This window comes from Macaca nemestrina, chromosome 8, assembly GCF_043159975.1.
Source record: "Macaca nemestrina isolate mMacNem1 chromosome 8, mMacNem.hap1, whole genome shotgun sequence".
Lineage (NCBI taxonomy): Eukaryota > Metazoa > Chordata > Mammalia > Primates > Cercopithecidae > Macaca > Macaca nemestrina.
In genome coordinates, this window is record NC_092132.1 from 142288840 (window position 1) to 142308708 (window position 19869).

The 19869-nt window shown below is 41.9% G+C and overlaps 1 protein-coding gene across 5 annotated transcripts in view; it reads right to left on the bottom strand.

The window, feature by feature from the left end:
• TRMT9B (tRNA methyltransferase 9B (putative)) overlaps positions 1 to 19869 on the bottom strand; it is a 72259-nt gene that overhangs the window by 24950 nt on the left and 27440 nt on the right. For 4 of the 5 annotated variants that reach the window (XM_011757292.2, XM_011757287.2, XM_011757288.2 and 1 more), the window contains exon 2: positions 7978 to 8144. In XM_011757292.2, coding sequence (XP_011755594.2) covers positions 7978 to 8036 — 59 coding nt within the window. In that variant the 5' untranslated portion in view covers positions 8037 to 8144. Of the gene's footprint in view, positions 1 to 7946; positions 8145 to 19869 lie in introns of those variants that run through there. The other variant, XM_011757290.2, reaches the window with a different exon arrangement.

Sequence of the window (19869 nt, forward strand, 5' to 3'; positions counted from 1 at the left end):
TGATGTGTCGACAAACAAAAATAAAAAGGTTTCCCAAGTTTTTCCAGTTCCTTAATGATCACTGGAAAGCTACAAATATATTCGCACCCAGATGCAAATAGTAAAAATATTCCGAGGAACTGAAAAGGCTTCCAGGGAAAAGGTTTTTCGATTGTCTCATCAAGGAGATGAGACTCTGTACTTGAGCCACAGAAATCTAGTGAACTCTGAGAAGGCTTTGTCCCCAAGAGTGGCTCCTTGTCCCCAGGGAGGAGGTGCTATGACTGAATGTCCTCAAGATGGTGCTTATTATACCCGCTCCTCCTAAGACGTTAGCACAGAGACCGAGGTGATAGGCTATAAGCACTTAGCCCTGTCATCAGAAAGGATTTCTCATTCGTTTGTGACGGGAACTTCCATTACCTCTATCTTGAGTTTCTTTCTGTACCACACTCTTCCCTGCAGTGAGTCCTCTATGTTTGAGCTCAATGGAAAACACACGTGGCTTTAAAACAGTTCTGTCTCCAAATACTGACATACGGTTATGAATTAAAACCTCTTGCTATCATATAGAACAATAAAGCTTTTAGAGGAAAATGCGGAACGTCTTCATGACCTTGGAGTAAGTTAAAATTTCTTACAAAGGGTCATATAAAGTGCTAACCATAAAAGGAAAAATAAAGTAGACGATATTAAAATGAACACACCATGAAGAGAGGGAAAATTCAACCCCCAGAGTGTGAAGAGGTATTCATAGTACATACAGCTGACAGTAGAGTAGTATCCAGAATATAAACAATTCCTTACAAATAAAAAAGCGATAGACAGACAACACAACCGACAAATGGGCAAGAGACTTTAACAGACACTTCACAATGGGCAGGAGATGCGCAGGAAACACACACAAAGGGGCTTAACTTCACTAGTATCAGGGAACTGCAAATTTAACCCACGATGGGATCCCACCACCTATACAAAAGAATGGCTGAAATGAAAAACACAAGGAATATCAAGCGTTGGTGAAATATGGAATTGGTGAATTCTAATACACTGCTGGAAGAAATGTGAGTTGTTTCAATCTGTTTGGAAAACTGCCTGGCAGTAACAACTAAAGCTAAACATATGCATATCCTATGGCCCAGCAACCCCACTCTTAAAGGTATATACATATATCCAAAAGATATGGACACCTATATTCACCTAAAGACATATGCTAGAATATCCAAAGAAGCACTCTTCAAAGTAGCACAAATCTGGAAACTGCATATGTGCCCATCATCAGTGAAATGATCAAATAAATTGTGGTATATTCATAGAATGAAATGCTACCAGAGTTAAAATAATGAAAGTTTTCAACCATATGCAACAATATGGATCAATCTCTATATCTGTCCATTTTGTACTGCTGTAAAGGAATACCTGAGGCTCGGTAATTTATAAGGACAAGCGGTTTATTTGGTTCACGGTTCTGCGGGCTGTACAAGCATGGCACCAGCACGTGTTTGGATCCTGGTGAGGCCTCAGGAAGCTGTTACTGATGGTGGAAGGTGACTGAGGAGCACGTGTGTCACAAGGTCAGAGAGGGAGCAAGAGAGAGGGGAGGAGATGCCAGGCTCCTTTAAACAACCAGCTCTCATGTGAACCGATAGAGCATTAACTCACTCATTACCACAAGGAGGACACCAAGCCATTCGTGAGGGATCCATCCCCATAACCCAAACACCTCCCAACGGTCCCCACCTCCAACATTGGGGGTCACATTTTAACATGAGATTTGGAGGGGACAAATATCCAAACAATAAAAATTCCATAAATATCATATTAAAAGGGAAGTCCACAAAAGAATACACACTGTAGGATTCCATTTATGGAAAGTACAAAAACATGAGCCAATAGATAGATCAGAGAAAATAAAATAAAATAAAGTACAAAAACATGTAATCCCAGCACTTTGGGAGGTCAAGGCGGGCAGATCATGAGGTTAGGAGATTGAGACGATCCTGGCTAACACAGTGAAACCCCGTGTCTACTAAAAATACAAAAAATTAGCCGGGCGAGGTGGAAGGCACCTGTAATCCCAGCTACTCAGGAGGCTGAGGCAGGAGAACGGTGTGAACCCGGGAGGCGTAGCTTGCAGCGAGCCGAGATCACGCCACTGCACTCCAGCCTGGGCAGACTGGAGACTCCATCTCAAAAAGACAAAAAAAAAAAAAAAGTGCAAAAACAGATAAAACAAATGTGGGCCATTAGAAGTGGGATAGAGGCTGCCTGGGGTAGCACCTGGCAGGGAGCACTGGGGGTCGGAAGGTGGTTCTGGGGTGCTGGTAATGTTTCTTGATGTGGGCTCTGGTTACATGAGGGTGCTTAGGTTATGAAAGATTCATTCATTTATTTGTACGTTTATGATATATGTACTTTGGTCCATGTATATTTCTATTAAAACTGCTTTTTGCTTTCAGGCAATTGCCTTTATTTTAAACCATGTTAGAACTTGAAACTGAGCAGAGTATCCTCTCTCATCCATGTTCTGCCATTCCCCTGAGAGATGAATGCCATCCAGTCAGTGCCTTCCGGGCAGCTAGAAACTGGAGATCACTGGGTTCAGAGATGAGGTGAAATGTCAAAGCAGTATCCCCATTCAATAAGATTATGTCATAGTATATACAGAAACTGCTGAGAGAGTTTTAGCTCAGAAGAAATCTAACTGAAGAAATAAGTGACTTAAATGAGGTAATGTCCAATGCCAGATTATCCAGTAACCAGCGAAGAATAGAGTCCATTTGCTCTCAATAAAGAAGTTGTTTCAGTTAGGGCAGCAGGTAAGTGACTCATCAGGATGATGAGAGGAAGGAAATTCATTCTACCTACCTTATATTTGTGATCTTATTACACATTGAAGAGCTTTACTCAATAACTCAAAGTGAAATTAAGGATGAATTGTGCCAGCCACAGCTTCCAAGTAGCACAACTATAATAATATATGAGGATTACTGATCTCAATAAATAGATGGGAACATAAAACTGTGTAGAGGTCCAGCAAGGAGGCTACATGATCCTCCACTTGTAGCAGCAGGTGGTTGCTATTGCTACTTACATTCATTCTCTAATTACCTTGCTGTTTCATTGTTACTGTTACTCGTTAAGACAATTCTCAGTTACTTCAGTACCTTATGAAGAATGTATGCACAAACTAGAGTGTCCTCATTTATTACTCCCATGTGGATCATCTGTAATATTCAGTCTATTGTTTATGTGGCTCTTTATATGTGCAGTTATTGGAAAAATCTGCTGAGCTTTTTATTCTGCAGAGAATAAAATCTTTCTGAAGGATGTTATAGTGTTTATAAGCCTTAAAACCTAAGACAACAATGACTTGGGGCCTAATTGATATCTGGATGGTGAATCTCCCGAAACACACACAACTAACAGAAGAATCAGTGTTCCCTCCAAAAAAACCAAACCTAGAACAAAAACAACACAAAGAAGACAAAAATATGTATCAATGAAGTTTTTTTTTAATAAAAATCAAGAAAAGAATCAAGATAGAATGACAAGGAAAAGAAGAAAGAAACCAGGGGAAGTAAAAGGAGAAGAAACGGGGGAATGAATATATGTACTGAATGATTATCATGTGGTTCATATATGTTAGCACAAAGAAAGCCAGAAACAGGGAGTAAGAAAAGCAGACGAAGAGCTAAGAACTATGACTTAATATGTATAAAGAATAAAGAGTAGAAAAGGTAAAAATATATAATTTTGTATATATTTGTTTATATCTACTCCAATTAGCATTCAAACTAGATTTATATAATCAAATATCAATTGCTCATATAACTTTTTACGCATGTATCACTAATGGAAATTAGATTTTGACGACTTCTAACTGCAACTGAAACTTGCTTGAACCTTTGTGTTAAGAAACTAAAATCCAAAATAATGCCAAAGGTTAAAAATTCTTGCTCTAGAAAGTCTAGAGTTGTATTGCTTTGAAGTTTAATATATTATGTTCATTTCCAGAATAATAGGAAATTATTAAAAAGGGAAATTTTCAGTGAGCCCTACGTGTGTGTAAGCTGACACATTTTCAAATGAATGCTTGAGAGGTCGGGAACTGCGCCTTGGAACTCAGCCTAGAAGCGTGGGCAAGATTTGAAAATTTTTGTTTCAGCCAGGCGCGGTGGCTCATGCCTGTAATCCCAGCATTTTGGGAGGCCAAGGCGGGCAGATCACCTGAGGTTGGGAGTTCGGGACCAGCCTGACCAACATGGAGAAATCCTGTCTCTACTAAAAATACAAAAATTAGCCAGGCATGGTGGTGCATGCCTGTAATCCTAGCTATTCAGGAGGCTGAGGCAGGAGAATTGCTTGAACCTGAAAGGTGGAGGTTGCAGTGAGCTGAGATTGCTCTATTGCACTCCAACCTGGGCAACAAGAGCGAAACTCCATCTCAAATTAAAAAAAAAAAAAAAGGAAAATGTTCGTTTCTTGTCATTTAAATTGCACTTGCAAGAAGAATCAATTCCAGGGTTCCCCAAAGGTGGACAAGTCACTGTGCTTTTCAGGTCCTCTTAGCCTGCTTTTCAGGGAAAGTAGCAAACTTGAGAATTCTAACATAAGTAAGGCGTATAAATCAAGTCACTTCAGGGCACTTGATGTGCTTGAAGAGCTGACCGCTACAGAAGGAAGGAAAGGAAAGGGAGAAAGAGTAAAGATGCTTAATCCACGGAGCTAGAGGCATGCAGGCATGAAGGTAATGCATAGTCAATACCTTCTAGTCAATATCAGTGTCTTCTTAAAAAATGAAAAAGCTTCTAGTCAATATCAGTATCTTTTTAAAAACCAAAAAAGACATTAGTTTGAAAGAGCAGAGGGTCCATCAGAGGTAGTAGTGAAAAATAATTTTGGAGATCTAAGATTCTGGGGAATATCTGATCCCTTCCCAAGCCTGAGGCCACGCACATATGACCACTATTTGCAATCGCAGACATTTTAGAGATTAAAGTACTTTTAAAAGCCTCTGTTTATCCTCTGTTCCTCTGGGGAACTGCACCTCTCTCAGACTCCAAGTATCACTGGGGCCTGCCAGGCACACTGACAGTGGCAGTGCGGTGGGTACATGATCCAATCTCAGACAGTTATTATCCCTGGCCTGGGAAATTGACAAGAGGTTGGAGCAGAACTGCTGATGGCTCAGCCCTGAAGCAAAGATCCTCATGTCTCATCCCAAGTTGTAACTTTCCTAAGGTTTGGTTTGCAGCGGTTCCTTTTATTGTGCCAGCTACTTAGGCATTCCCAACACATCCTCCTCCTTGCTTTAGTTCATTTTGACGTGTATAGCAAAAGGACTAAAGTATTACAAACTTGAATGCTCCTTCACAACAACAGCGTCTACCCCAGTGGGGGCCACAGTGAAAGAGAGGTACCATGGCCACTAGGGTTGCCAACGGGACTCATCACAAATGGATGAAGGGACTCTTGTTGGAGCAAAAGAATCTACTGAGATGGCAATGTGCTATTGGAATGCCAGCCTAGAAGATCAAAGTTGTTGCAGTGCTGGCACCTTTGCCCCCTTTCTGCCTTTCTGTTTGTACTGCCATCCCCTAGTATCTCAGCTAGTCTAGCTGGTCTGTCTGTTCCTCTCGCTGTCTCTGCGCCGCCTACATCTATCCCTTCTAATATACTCATAATGATAGGAGTTGGCAACACAACCTTCTCTGTTAATGTCCACTTGGCTGGAGACACAACACATTCCTATAGTAAAAGGTAACTGCGTAGACCACGTATCACAGGTGCCATTTCTGGTTTGCTGGCTACAATTCATGATTTTTCTTCTATGAATTCAAGAAAAGTTGGTTAGAATCTGTATTTCATGCCGGTGCAGGGTTAATTTTTCTGTACAACCCATTGGATAATATTCACTCCTTCTTGAAAGCCCTTCAGGGGACCTCTACTGCCTACGGGATAGCACCTGCACTCCTCAGTCTGTCATGAAAAGCCTCCCTGACCTGGCCCAGTCCACTTTTCCAGTCTTATATCCTGCAACTACAGTACCTCAAGCTCTCAGCTCTACCCACACAAATCTACCCACTTTTTCCCAAGTGGGACTTGCTCAGGACCTTATTCAGGTCTTTGCTGAAGCCAGCAGTCTATTCTCTCTCACCTGCAATGCTCTCCTATCACTACCTCCTGCCAAAAGCTTCTGGTCTGCAAAGTCTAGCACAGTTTCTTCCTCCTACATAAAGGATTCATGGATAACTACAGATAAAAATCATCCGTCTCAGTACTTTTTTTCTGGGGGGGGGGCGAGATGGAGTCTTGCTCTGTCACCAGGCTGGAGTGCAGTGGCACGATCTCTGCTTGCTGCAACCTCTGCCTCCCGGGTTCAAGCAATTCTCCTGCCTCTCAGTCTCCTGAGTAGCTGGGATCACAGGTGCACGCTGCACACATGGCTTGTGTGTGTGTGTGTGTGTGTGTGTGTGTGTGTGTGTATTTTAGTAGCGATGGGGTTTCACCATGTTACCCAGGCTGGTCTCGAACTCCTAAGCTCAGGCAATCTGCCTGCCTCGGCCTCTCAAAGTGCTAGAATTACAGGTGTGAGCCACTGTGCCTGGCCCCAGGACTTCTATACGCTGCAAACTTATTATCTCTATCACTCTTAGGGCATTTTTCCAGATACTGTCATGAACTCTCAACTATATATATGTTCCCAACTAGATTATAAGGTTTTGGAGGGCAGAGATGGAAATGTGACGTTTTTATATATCTATATCTATATCTCATCTGTACATCATAGAGCCTAGGATAGTGCAGAACACAGAGCATCACTCAATAATTAATTGTAGAGCCAATGAATCAAGGAGCTGTTTCTTAGCTCCCTCTGCAAAACAGCAGTACTTTACTCTGTACAAGCTGGTCCTTGACTCTTTGGTCATAAATCCTAAAGAGCCGGCTGTGAGTCAGTGGGCACTTGGAGGAAAGCAGAACTAAGACTGAGCTTTTCCAGTTTTATTTTGTGTTTTCTGATTTGCTGCCCCAGAGGTCTGTTGTTGTTGTTGCTGTTGTTGTTTTGAGACAGAGTCTTGCTCTTGTCGCCTAGCCTGGAGTGCAGTGGTGCGATCTTGGCTCACTGCAACCTCCGCCTCCTGGATCCAAGCAGTTCTCCTGCCCCAGCCTCCTGAGTAGTTGGGATTACAGGGGCCCGCCACCACGCCCGGCTAAGTTGTGCATTTTTAGTACAGATGGGGTCACCATGTTGGCCAGGCTGGTCTTGAACTCCAGACCTCAGGTGATCCACCTGCCTTGGCCTCCCAAAGTGCTGGGATTACAGGCATGAGCCAACGCATCCAGCCAGGTCTGTATTATAGGTACAATCTAGGCATACAATGGTCACTTTTTCATAACTAAAAAGCAATATAAATACTGGAAATGGTTCTCCTATTATAAATGCCACAGAGGACACAGAATTAAAAAAGAGAGAGCATAAAATTCTGCTTTAAAATTCAAAGACATACTTAAACTACAATTCTAAACTGAAAATGCAAATTGACCCGCACAATTAAAAGACAGATCTTTTATGTTATAAAAAAGACCTAATTACAAGATGCATAGCTTTTTAATTTTACTTTTTAATACATGCGACTTCACACTTAACATCTATCATTTCCAAGTACAAATGATACTGTAAACTTTTGTGTGATAAAAATCTCATTTAAAAATATGTTTAAGTCCTACCAAAGCATTTTGCTTTCTAAAAATGCTAAATATGTTCTCATAATTTTTACTTACCCTGTACAAATACTTTCAGATACTGTTTCCACCTTGCGCAAAAACAAATTCCAACGTACTTTATATCACATTGTCATAAATTTAAAATTATAGGGATTGGGAAGAATTAGATTCGCTAAAGATGCACATTGCTAAAAACGCCTCATGGTATGTGAGTTGCTGAAGGGCTGAAAGCTACTAACCTGAGTCATCCTGTGATTACAGGAAAATTACCTCTTGTCTTTGTGAATCACGGCAGTCTCCACCTCCAGAGAGTGACAGTTACTTCTCATAACTTTCTCAATGTGTAACGTCAATGAAAAGTTGTAGGAGTGAAATCAAATAGTGCAGTCCTTCTCATGATAAACCACTGGTGTGAGTCTCTGAAGGGAGCACAGGCCCTATCAGGAAGAAAACAAATCGTAAACGTCATTTCACATGATAAGTATATGAAACCAGCTACAGCCCAGGTTGACTTCCTGACCTATGCATAAATTACCCAGCCAAGTAGGGATTAGAAAGAATTGTTAATATGTGGAGTGTGCCAGAATTATAAAAGTAGTTCAAATCAATGGGCCAATAAATCAATTCCTAAGCTTTCTATAAAACATACAATACTTTCTCCTAAAGTTAAATTGAATGATTTCATCTTGTTCCTGGGAAAATTGCTAACATTGAGAGTCATCTCTGATTCCAGGGGCTCAATTAAATGTATACTATCTAAGACAATATTACTAAATTGTACTAAATCATTCCAGTACAATTGGACTGCTCAATATTTTCCATATTACCAGCTACTTTCACCAAAAACCACTTTGTAATATAGAGGTCTTGTGGTATACAATGAGATCCCGAGAGATGCCTGATGTGATAGGAAAAGCCCATCCTGTAACACCTTGGACCCTAATTGCTTGTCTGCAAGTGGGGTGAATGGACTATAATCTAAGTCCCAGCCTGCAACCATTTTGCCTAGTTTCCTTTTCACTTGCGTGTTCACCACACTGCCACAAACTGTACTTCTCATTACTCTCAGTGATTCCCACGATGGCAGAGTGCACGTAGCATTCCTACTCAGAGATGCATGTGGCTTCCCCCAACATTCCCCTACACCAGCCCCACCCCAGTCCTGGCCCCTATTTAAAATATCATTGATCTGGATGTGCTTTGGAAAGCTTCTCTCTAGTCTTCAGAACTTGCCTATAGATTTTAACCCCAGCTACGTCTCACTCACATGTAGGCACATGATCTGTGCCGTTGAGAGCCACAGAAGCTAACTTGTTAGAAGTGCATTTAAGAAGCATTTTGAAAGAGCTACCAAAGCACCTCATCTTTGCTCACGCAATTTTAGAGCCTTCCTTAATTATAAGAGAGATGATGTTTGCTGACTGAGTCCCTATGACAGGGTGAAGCTAAAAGCTCTCTGTTCAGACTTACCCTGCCAGGCTCTGACCTGGGCAGTCAACTGTCATCAGACAATGTGGTTGTCTACGCGCCTTTCCTTCAGGCATTTGTGCCTTTCCTTCAGGCGTTTGTGCCTAAATGTGTTAGACCCCTCAGATAAGCCACCGAAGGCAAAGTCTTGAATGTCCCCGTCAGTAAGAGTACCAATGAGAAGAGAAATTGTAGCTAGTGTAGAAGTAGGAGGCATATGTAAGCTACCTGGGCAGGAGGTTTGTCTATATGCCAAATCAGGCACCCAAAACACCTACAGATATGACTGATTTCGCTTCATTTTCCTAAATTCGGATCCAAATTTGCCTTTGTCTAAAGTACATGAATCATATCACCTTCTCCAAGAAGTTGTTGGGCAAAGATAGAATGTGGTCATATCTATCTCAAAGGAGTTGAATTCCAATTGAGTCTTTTCATTAAATCAGTCCTATTTAGTATTGAAAAAAACACATTTCTTCCCTTCTTCTCTTTGACTAAGCAGGAGGCCATCTTCTAGGGCAAGGTCTGTACCTTAAACCTTCTGAAATGAGCCATGCATGTATTTTCCTGGGAAGAGGGTCAGCACCTCAAACCACGGCTCAGGGGCAAAGCCAGATTTTTGGGAAAAAAAAAAAAAAGAATTTTCTGTATTAAATTAAAAATACACATTCATCTTTTCAACAAATATTAACTGCATCTCTGGTGAATGTAAAGCACTAAGGATAGAGATAAAACAGCTCTCACCGCATTTGGGACCCCAGAATTTAATATTGGAAGCATACAAATAAATAGAAAATTAAAGTGTAGGAGAACCTTTACTTCTGGGATGGATACATCCTGAGCTAATGTGATTCCCCAAACTCATGCCTTGCCTTATTTAATACCAAGAATCAAGATTATTTGATATAATCATCTACAAAATAATAGAATTGATATGGTTTGGCTGTGTCCCCACCCAAATCTCATCTTGAATTGTAGTTCCCATAATCCCCATGTATTGTGGGAGGGACCTGGTGGGAGGTAACTGAATCATAGGGGTGGTTACCCTCATGCTGTTCTCATGATAGTGAGTGAGTTCTCACGAGATCTGATGGTTTTATAAGGGGCTTTTCTCCCTTTTGCTTGGCACTTCTCCTTGCTGCTGCCATGTGAAGAAGGATATGTTTGCTTCCCTTTCCACTCATGATTGTAAGTTTCCTGAGGCCTCCCCAGCCATGGGGAACTGTGAGTCAATTAAACTTTCCTTAATAAATTACACTGTCTCAGGTATGTGTTTATTAGTAGCCTGAGAATGGACTAATACAATAATCATATATTTATACAATCATTATAAAATAATTATTTTGTGTCGTTGCAAATTATTAAACATCACGGACCTTTAGGTCACTTATGGTGTTCAAAATCACAGTGTCAATACCCCTTATCTGGTGTGATGAATGTTATGATGTGGGTGTGCACCCATGCTACAGGAGCACATAGGCGATGCAACTAATCCAGCCTGGAGTGGGAAGGGGGAGTGAAGGCTCCTTCAAGGGGCTGACACCTAAACTGAAGTTCAAAAGATGAGTGGGGTCAGCCAGGTGACAAGGAGAAGTGGGTGATTCCAGGCATATGAAACAGCATATGCAAAAAGAAAGACACAAAGCCAATAAATGAATGACAACAACAAAACAGCAACACACGCACACAAATATATACAGATGGTCCCAGACTTATGAAGGTTTGACTTTATGATGGTGTGAAAGTGATATACATTCAGCAATAATTGTGCTTTGAATTTGGAATTCTGATCTTTTTTCCAGGCCAATGACATGCGGTGGGATCCTCTCTCACAATGCCGGGAAGCCACAGAGAGCCACATCTCCCAGTCGGCCACATCATCATGAAAGTAGACAACTGAGATTCGACAGTGTTCCTTGTTGCCAGGTGATTTTGCCCAGCTGTCAGCTAATGTAAGTGTTCTGAGCACGTTTAAGGTAGGCTAGGGAGGTAGGCTATGATGTTCTGTAAGTTAGGTGTATTAAATGCATTTTTTTTTTCTTTTTTTGAGACAGGGTCTGCATTCTGTTGACCAGGCTGGAGTGCAGTGGCACCATCACAGCTCACTGCAGCCTTGACCTCCCAGGCTCAAGCGATCCTCCTGCTTCAGTCCCCCAGGTATCGGGGACTATAGGCGTGGGCCACCACATCCGGCTAATTTGGTTACTTTTGTAGAAATGGGGTCTCCCTACATTCCCCAGGCTGCTCTCAAACTCTGGGCTCAAACAATCCTCCTGCCTTTGCCTCCTGAAATGGGATTACAGGAGTAAGCCACTGCACCAGGCCTAAATGCATTTTTGACTTACAATATTTTCAACTTGTAATGGGTTTATTGGGCTGTAACCCCATCATAAGTTGAGAAGTGTCTGTATTAGTTATTTGCTATGGGCCAGGCCCTGTTGTAAGCATTTAACACGTATTAACTCATTGAATCTTCCCAATAACTATATAAAATAGGAACTACTACTTCCCCCATTTTACAGATAAGAAAACTGAGGCACAGAAGACCTAAGTGATTTTCCCAAAGTTACATAGCTAGTAAGTGGCAGAGCCAGGATTTTAACCGAGGCAATTTGACCCTAGAGTTCACACTCTTAACTATACAGATGGTGAGGAGAAATGGAAGCAGGGAAGCAGATGGTGAAATAAGAGGGTGGAAGAATGGGTAGGAGTCAGATCACATAGGTCCTAGTCCAGCTTCTGAACATCATGGGGGAACCACTGAATTATTTCAAAAAGAAGAATGACAAAATTTGATCTGGGTTTAAGAAATTGCCTCTGGTAGTAGTGTAGACTGGCATTGCGTGGATGGGTCCACAATGAAGACAGAGAAAGAACTTGGTTAAATATGTTAGCAAAGAATGATATTAATAATGCTTAGAAAGGATTCAATACAAGCGATATTAAGGAGAAAGAACCAAATTAATAGGACCTGATGACTCATGAAAAGTTAAGGCAGGGAACATGCTGAAGATGAAGCTCTGATAATAAGCCTGATACAGTACAATGTACCCCTACTGTCCTAAAATAAAGAAGAAGAAAGAATACAAGGTAAAGCAAAGGAAACTTTTAGTAATGGCCATATATAAACTCTAATAAACCCTTCCTTTGTAATGTATGTGTATACATCCAAATTAGTTTACTTAAGATGTATGCAATTGCAGGAAATAGGATACAAGAAGGACTAGATACTGGTAACTGATTTTGAAATGCTATGATGGTCAGTAATGCATTATACTTTATATTACGGTATGAGCTGTTTGAACATAAGTTCTATAATTGACGGTAGCACTTTCTAGACAGGAACAATATGTCTTATGATCTCTGCATCTTTTTCAGTATTTTTACAATGTTCAATAAATGTCTACTGTATAAATACATGAAGAACAGAAAAGAAGGATGGCCCCTGGGTAGACAGTGCAGGGGTTCACTATCAGAGGAAATGCGATAAGAGGTCGAGGTTTTAGACTTGGGCATGTTGTCTCTGTGGTATCTGAAGGACCACAAAGTTAGATGGACATGAAGCTCAGGAGAACTTCATTTAAACATCAGCACTGGCTGGGCATGGTGGCTCACACCTGTAATCCCAGCTTTGGGAGGCTGGGATAGGCGAATCACCTGAGGTCAGGAGTTCAAGACCAGCCTGGCCAACATGGTGAAACCCCATCTCTACTGAAAATACAAATACAGTAATTTTTTTTGAAATTACAAATAGCCAGGTGCAGTAACACACACCTATAATCCCAGCTATTCAGGGGCTGAGGCAGGAGAATTCACTTGAACCTGGGAGGCAGAGGTTGCAATGAGCCAAGACCATGTCACTGCACTCCAGCCTGAGCAACAGAGTGAGACTCCATCTCAAAAAAACTACATAAATCAGTAAATAATAAAATAAAACAATCATTATCCTAGTACACAGCCCATTAGAGACATTAAGTATATTAAATCAAAAGAGAATACATATAGTAAGAAAAGAAATGGAGCTAGAAGAGGAAGAATCACAAACTCTTAAGTCTCATAGATGTTAGCATCAGAGGAGAGACTACCATGTACGCTAGAGCTCTATTATAATTAAATTTAATTTGAGAAATGTTGACTAAGCACCTACTAGGCAACAGATGCTTTGGTAACTGTAAGACAAACAAAGATGGGTGGTCCTTACTCTCTCGAAGCTACAGACTAATTCAGGAGTAACACAGAATAACAGCTGAATAACCATAGCCAGGGGTAAGCATATGACGGGTGGATACAAAAGTATAGACAGCAAGCAATATTAGCTTTTCTAGATTGGGGTGACACTTGGACTCTGGTTCTGACTCCCTCTAAAAATGAAGCAAGTAAAACAACCTCATAAACATTTTCTCGTCTACACAAAACTCCTCAATGATACACCAGAGAGATTACAATGGAAATGCTAAAGAAAGGAACAGCTGGCATCTCTCCTTGAAATCCTATGAGCAGAACAAACTCAGAGCTTCAAAACAACAAAATACGTTGCATCTGGAGAATATGATCCTCTCTGGAATCCCATCAGGGACTAGAAAGTTACTCCCCATAACCACGTTGAAAGAAAGTGAACAACGTGAGGGGAGTTTACCTTAGGGGAAGAAATCAAATACCCCGAGAGCACTTTGTTTTCCTCGAAAAATGTCAAGGAGTACGTGTCTAAATGGCCTTCATTAAGAGTAGGATATTAGCCCCAAAAACGAAATAGGGGAAATGAACATGACAACATCTGGGTGGGGAGTGTGAGTGTGTGTGTGTGTTTCAGGGAGTGGGTGTAAGAGGATAATGTAAAAATTAGGAAAAGACAGTTCGCGGCTTAATATTGATCATGAGATCAGTTACCAAAGGCCATTCCTCCTCAGGCAATGATAAGGCCATGTTCATTGCAACTATATTACAATTCATTTTGATTTTGTAGATGAAAGAATGTCAGAAATGAACAAGAAAATCAAACACGAGAGTGAAGAAAAATGAAAATATAGCGGCCGGCTTCCCCTAGGCGTTGGCTGCTGGTGTCAATTTGACAAAAACAGCTCTTGGTTTGTGTTGAGATAAAAGCAATAGGTCCCCCAAAATAGTACCTTGGAAGAAGACTGCTCTGCTATTACATATGAAAGGCACTTCCAGAGAAGAAGTGGAACATGTATTACTCATCCTCTTTTCTCCCAGGAAAGAAGGTTTAGGCAGGATAGAGGACAAAGAATCCCAAAGTCATTTTACTGAAAAAAGGTTGCTCAAGAAAGAGCTTTTAGATGAAGATCATGGTTTTCAACCATAAAGCTATAAGTTATCTAATGATTTTTCTAAGGATGGAATTAAGGGGAAATGTGACAATAAATTATATATTAGTGTATTTCATAAAATAAATTTATAACACAGTTGATCCCAAAGAGGCACTCATGGGATTATTAGAGTTTGAGTATCCCTTAACCGAAGTGCTTGGGACCAGAAGTGTTTCGGATTTTGGATATTGGAAGACTTGCATAGACAGAATGACATTTCTTAGGGATGAGACCCAAGTCTAAACACAAAATTCATGGATGTTTCATAATACCTTATATGCATTGCCTGAAGGTAATTTTATGCCACATTTTTAATAATTTTGTGCATGAAACAAAGTTTGTGTACACTGAACCATCAGAAGGAAAAGGTGTCACTATCTCAGCCACCCATATGGACAATCTGTGGTTGTGTGACAGCACCATTGTTCCTGACTCTAAATTTATATGCTTCTGATAAGCAATCGTGTTCATATACTTATTCACGCTTAAATACTTAACAGTAAAAATAGGACACATCATTAATACAGTTTTTTAAAAAAAAGTGTTCAGGGTAGCCGAGCAGCACAACATCAGATACCTGTGTCAGCTGTTAACAGCAACAAGTAAGGGCAGGCTTTCAGTCTCCATCTGCAATGCTGTGTTTTCATTAAAAGGCTACTGTACACTGTATTTTATTTTTCAAGGCAAGAAGAAACATCAGAAGCAGTTGAGGGACCAAGAAGAGGGGCCTCTAGGGATGAGGAGACATTCTGCTAGAAAGGTTTTATTGTTATTGGTTTTTTTTTTTTTTTTGAGACAGAGTCTTGCTCTGTTGCCCAGGCTGGAGTGCAGTGGCACCATATCGGCTCACTGCTGCCTCCGCCTCCTGGATTCAAGCGATTCTCCTGCCTCAGCCTCCTGAGTAGCTGAGACTACAGGCACCCGCCACAACACCCAGCTAATTTCTGTAATTTTAGTAGAGACGGGATTTCACTGTGTTGGCCAGGCTGGTCTTGAACTCCTGACCTCAGGTAATCCACCCTCCTCAGTCTCCCAAAGTGCTGGGATTACAGGCGTGAGCCACTGCACCTAGCCGGCTAGATGGCTTTTAGAAAATGTTTCCTCCAGAGTCACCTGCCTCATTAAGATTTTTTTTTTTTTGGTCTTGGAACTCTCAGATTTTATAAACTGACATGATTTCTTGTGTTATGGCTACACACTGCTCTAGTCCTTCAATAAGCCCATCGTACCTTTTCACCATGCCATTGACAGGCGCTTTTTCTGCAGTGTTGACAATGTCATCTTCATCGTCACTACTACGTAAATGCTTCCTTTTTCTCATCACCGTTACTCATAGGGGTATCTGCAGGTCTTTTTGACATTTTCAACAATATCTTCACACCACAGAGCAGGAAATAAGCAAAAGACCACATTGAGTAATGCACGCAGGTCTTGGCCTCATGTGGGGCATCATGGGGAACCCGTCGTTGGTGCCCGAACACAGGTCATTTTATTACACTTTGTGAGCATGCTCGTGTGGGGAAATTTGAGCATGTGAGGAGAACATAGATCGTATCTAAAGAGGGATGGAAGGGCCTTTTGTCCCTTGGAGATGCTGAAGAAACCATGTGTCCCGTGCCTGCATTTTGACTGCAACCAGTCACATGAAGTCAGGCATGACTTTCACTTGTGGCATCACGTGGGCACTCAAAAGTTTCAAATTTTTGAGCATTTCGGATTTGGAATTTCAGACTAGAAATATCCAACCTGTACTAAAAAGATAAACTAAATAAACTCTGATTATGATTTTTTTTTTTTTTTTTTTTTTTTTTTTGTAGATGGAGTCTCGCTCTGTCACCCAGGCTGGAGTACAGCAGTATGATGTTGGCTTACTGCAACCTACGCCTCTTGGGTTCCAGTGATGTTCCCACCTCAGCCTCCCGGGAAGCTAGGATTACAGGTACCTGCCACCACACCCAGCTAATTTTTGTATTTTTAGTAGAGACGTGGTATCAACATGTTGTCCAGGCTTGTCTTGAACTCCTGACCTCAAGTGATTTGCCCACCATGGCCTCCCAAAGTGCTGGGATTACAGGCATGAGCCACCGTGTCCGACCCTGATTATGTATTTGAATTTCAGACAGAGTCTATGTGTATGCAAAACATAGTAGAATCTGGACTGTCATGGATCTCATGGTGTGGATTCCAGCTCTGTCATATCCCCCTTGTGAGTACCCCTGCCCCTTCCCTATCACCTCCACCTGGGATTAAGTCCTCACCTGGGCCAGGAGTTCTCACTCTTGCAGATTGCACAGTACAGAAAAATCTCAAAGGGACAATTAGAGAACTAGAGGGACCAGCTGATTTTTTACTTGAAGGCAAACACATGGATAGGTATGTAGATAGATAGATATAATAGATAGATACAGAGATTGTAAAGCCTATTATTTACTATTACCACAATTTCATAGACAAATGGACAATTTTACCCTCATAAAATTTAGGAAGTCATGATCTCAAACCAAAGGAGAGTCCTTTGAAATTGAACAGAATTTATGAAGAACTGACTATATCAGGTTTAGTTTTCTCATTTCACTACAGATTGATGAAAACGTTGTCACCTCCCAACACTGGCTTTGGGAGGCTGAGGAAGGAGGATCACTTGAGGCCACATGTTTGAGATAAGCCTGGGCAACTTAATGAGATTCCTATCTCTACAAAAGGTTGAAAAATAGCCGGGTGTGGTGGTGCATGCCTATAGTCCTAGCTACTCAGGAGACTGAGGCTGGATGATCACTTGAGCCCAGGAGGTTGAGGCTGCAGTGAGGTATGAACGCACCACTGCACTCCAGCCTGGGCAATAGAGCGAGACCCTGTTTCTATCAAAAAAAAAGAAAAACAAAAGGAAAGGAAAAAGAAACCAACACTGGAATAAAGAACTGAGTTTGGGAAGCAGATAACATAATGGTCTCCAATCTCACACGCTCCGTGCCGTCACACTCAAGTCCTGAAAGTCATCCTCTATGTCACCACTGTATCACTCTCCAGCTCTAAAGTCCAAATACCTGAGCATGTCACCTAAAGCCCCCAGGATCTGATCTGCATCTTCGCTCATGATGTCCCACCCGCAATTCGCGCACCCTGTGCTCTGCCAGCGCCATTTGAAGTAGCCAGCCAGTGACTTCTCTGTGACAACAAGAGGAGGACTTTGCACCAGAATGTAAATCAGTGCATTACTTCTATCATAGAGAAACTCTTGCAGTGATCAAAGAAACAAACAAAAAAGGAATCCGCATAGTGACTTCGTGGATTTATATTCCAGCACAAGCTCCTTATCTAGTGCCACTGCTCTTCCCTCTGGACTTGAAATTCCCTGAAAGCTTTGGACATTTGATACCTTCGTGCTTTTTACTCATCTGTTCCCTCTCTGCCTGGAATTTCCTTTCTCCTCTACACCACCTAACAGACCAAGTATCTCTGATGGTTCAGCTTGTGTCACGAAGCCTTTCTTGCCCCCCATGTAGGATTCATCTTCTGTGCTCTCTTGTACCTCTCCTGTATTATATGGTAGGCTTTGGCACTAGTGCTGTGGTTGCAATCTGGTTTATTTTGGCTTTAATATCTCAGGGCATTTTCTACTCAACTCCGTAGTGTGCAGTGCTGGTGGGATGCAGAGCCTTGCCTTTCACCATAGACACGGAAGCAGGGAGCTTTCCCCACTCCCTGTCCCCTGGTGAGATGGTGTCGTCCCGCCATGATATGCCCACATCCTAACCTCTGGAATCTGGGAATGCGACCTTCTTTTAGATGTAATTAAGGATCTCAAGGGGAGATCATCCTGGGTTATCTGGGTGGGCCCTACACGCCAATGACAAATGTCCTTGAAATAGACAGGAGAGAAGGCGGAAGGCAGATACTGGAGTTACACTGGCACAAGCCAAAGAGTCCCTGGGCCCACTGGGAACTGGAGGAGGCGAGGAGGAATTTTCCTGTGGAGCCTTCAAAGGGAGCAGGGCCCTGCTGACAACTTGATTTAGGACGTCTGGCCTCCAGAGCTGCAAGAGAATACATTTCTGTTGTTTTCAGCCCCCAGTTTGTGGTCATTTATTACAGTAGCCCCAGGAAACAAATATAGATGCCTGGTCCTGTGACCTAGATTCAATCAACCGCGAACTCTTATCCTGGACTCTGAATGCAAAGGGAGTCATTCAAAGGCACAGGTGGGGTGACAGTGTCCTGGCCACATCATTCCCACTAATAGGGGCCCTTGTCCTTCTCAGACAATCAGGATTCAAACCCATTCTCCAACCCAGGTTCTCCTGATTCTGTACAGTCCCTGCTGTATTCCAGACAATGTTCTTCTCTGTTTAAGAAATCCAGAATTCCTTTCTGTTGCCTGCAATACACAATTTTAACTAAATTTTTAAAAACGTGTTGGTCGTTGTTCCGGCCATTCCAAGAGAAATATGAAGATTCTGAGAAACATCATTAAGTCCAGAATGGGACTCTGGCAACCAGTGGGGTACAGTAGCAGAAAGCTCATTTAACTAATCACCTGTAGTTGTAGGATTTAGGTATCCAAGTAGGGCAAGGCTTTGGGAATTAACACCGTTCTCACTGGAGAATGCTACCAAGGGCATGAGGAATTCAAGAAGGCAGGAAGGCATTTGAATGAGCTTAAGAAAAAAAAATACTCAAATCATTTTTTATTTTATTTTTATTTTTTATTCTTATTTTTGAAATGGAGTCTTACTCTGTCACCCAGGCTGGAGTGCAGTGGCATGATCTTGGTTCACTGCAACCTCCCATTTAATTCTTAACTCGACACAGGCTTGATTCTCTTATCTCTTGAAGCGGTAGTGCTAAGGCAGCTGAAATACAAGCTCTAGGTTAGTGAGAATCTATAGGCTGCCAAATTACTTGAATTCATAGCCTCCCCAAATATTTTATGTGAAAGTCAGGGCATTGCCTGCAGGGGGCAAAACTGGGCCCCAAGAAGAGGAATGAGAATTTTTGGATGCAGCCCTCCCTCACTCCCCTGAAAAGGACAAGCCTTACTTCCTCATAGGCCCGCCATGCCCCCACCAGACGGAGTTTCCTGTAAGAGGGAGAGAGCTCAGCCCATTCCACACCACCATGTTCCCTCCCCTTCTCACTGTCCCCAAGTCTGTAACTGGCCACTTTCCTGCAGGTTCCAGAGAAAAAATATTACAAAGTCAGACCCAGAAGGTTTACACACCAGATTTACAGCCCATTGAATTCAGAAGGAAAAGATCTGGGGTAAGTATCCACACATACGGATTCTGAAGGTGACTGCCAAAGAGAGAGGAATGTAATTATAGACTGTACTAAGTTTATCAACATGGGTGAGCTTACCAGAGAGTCTGGG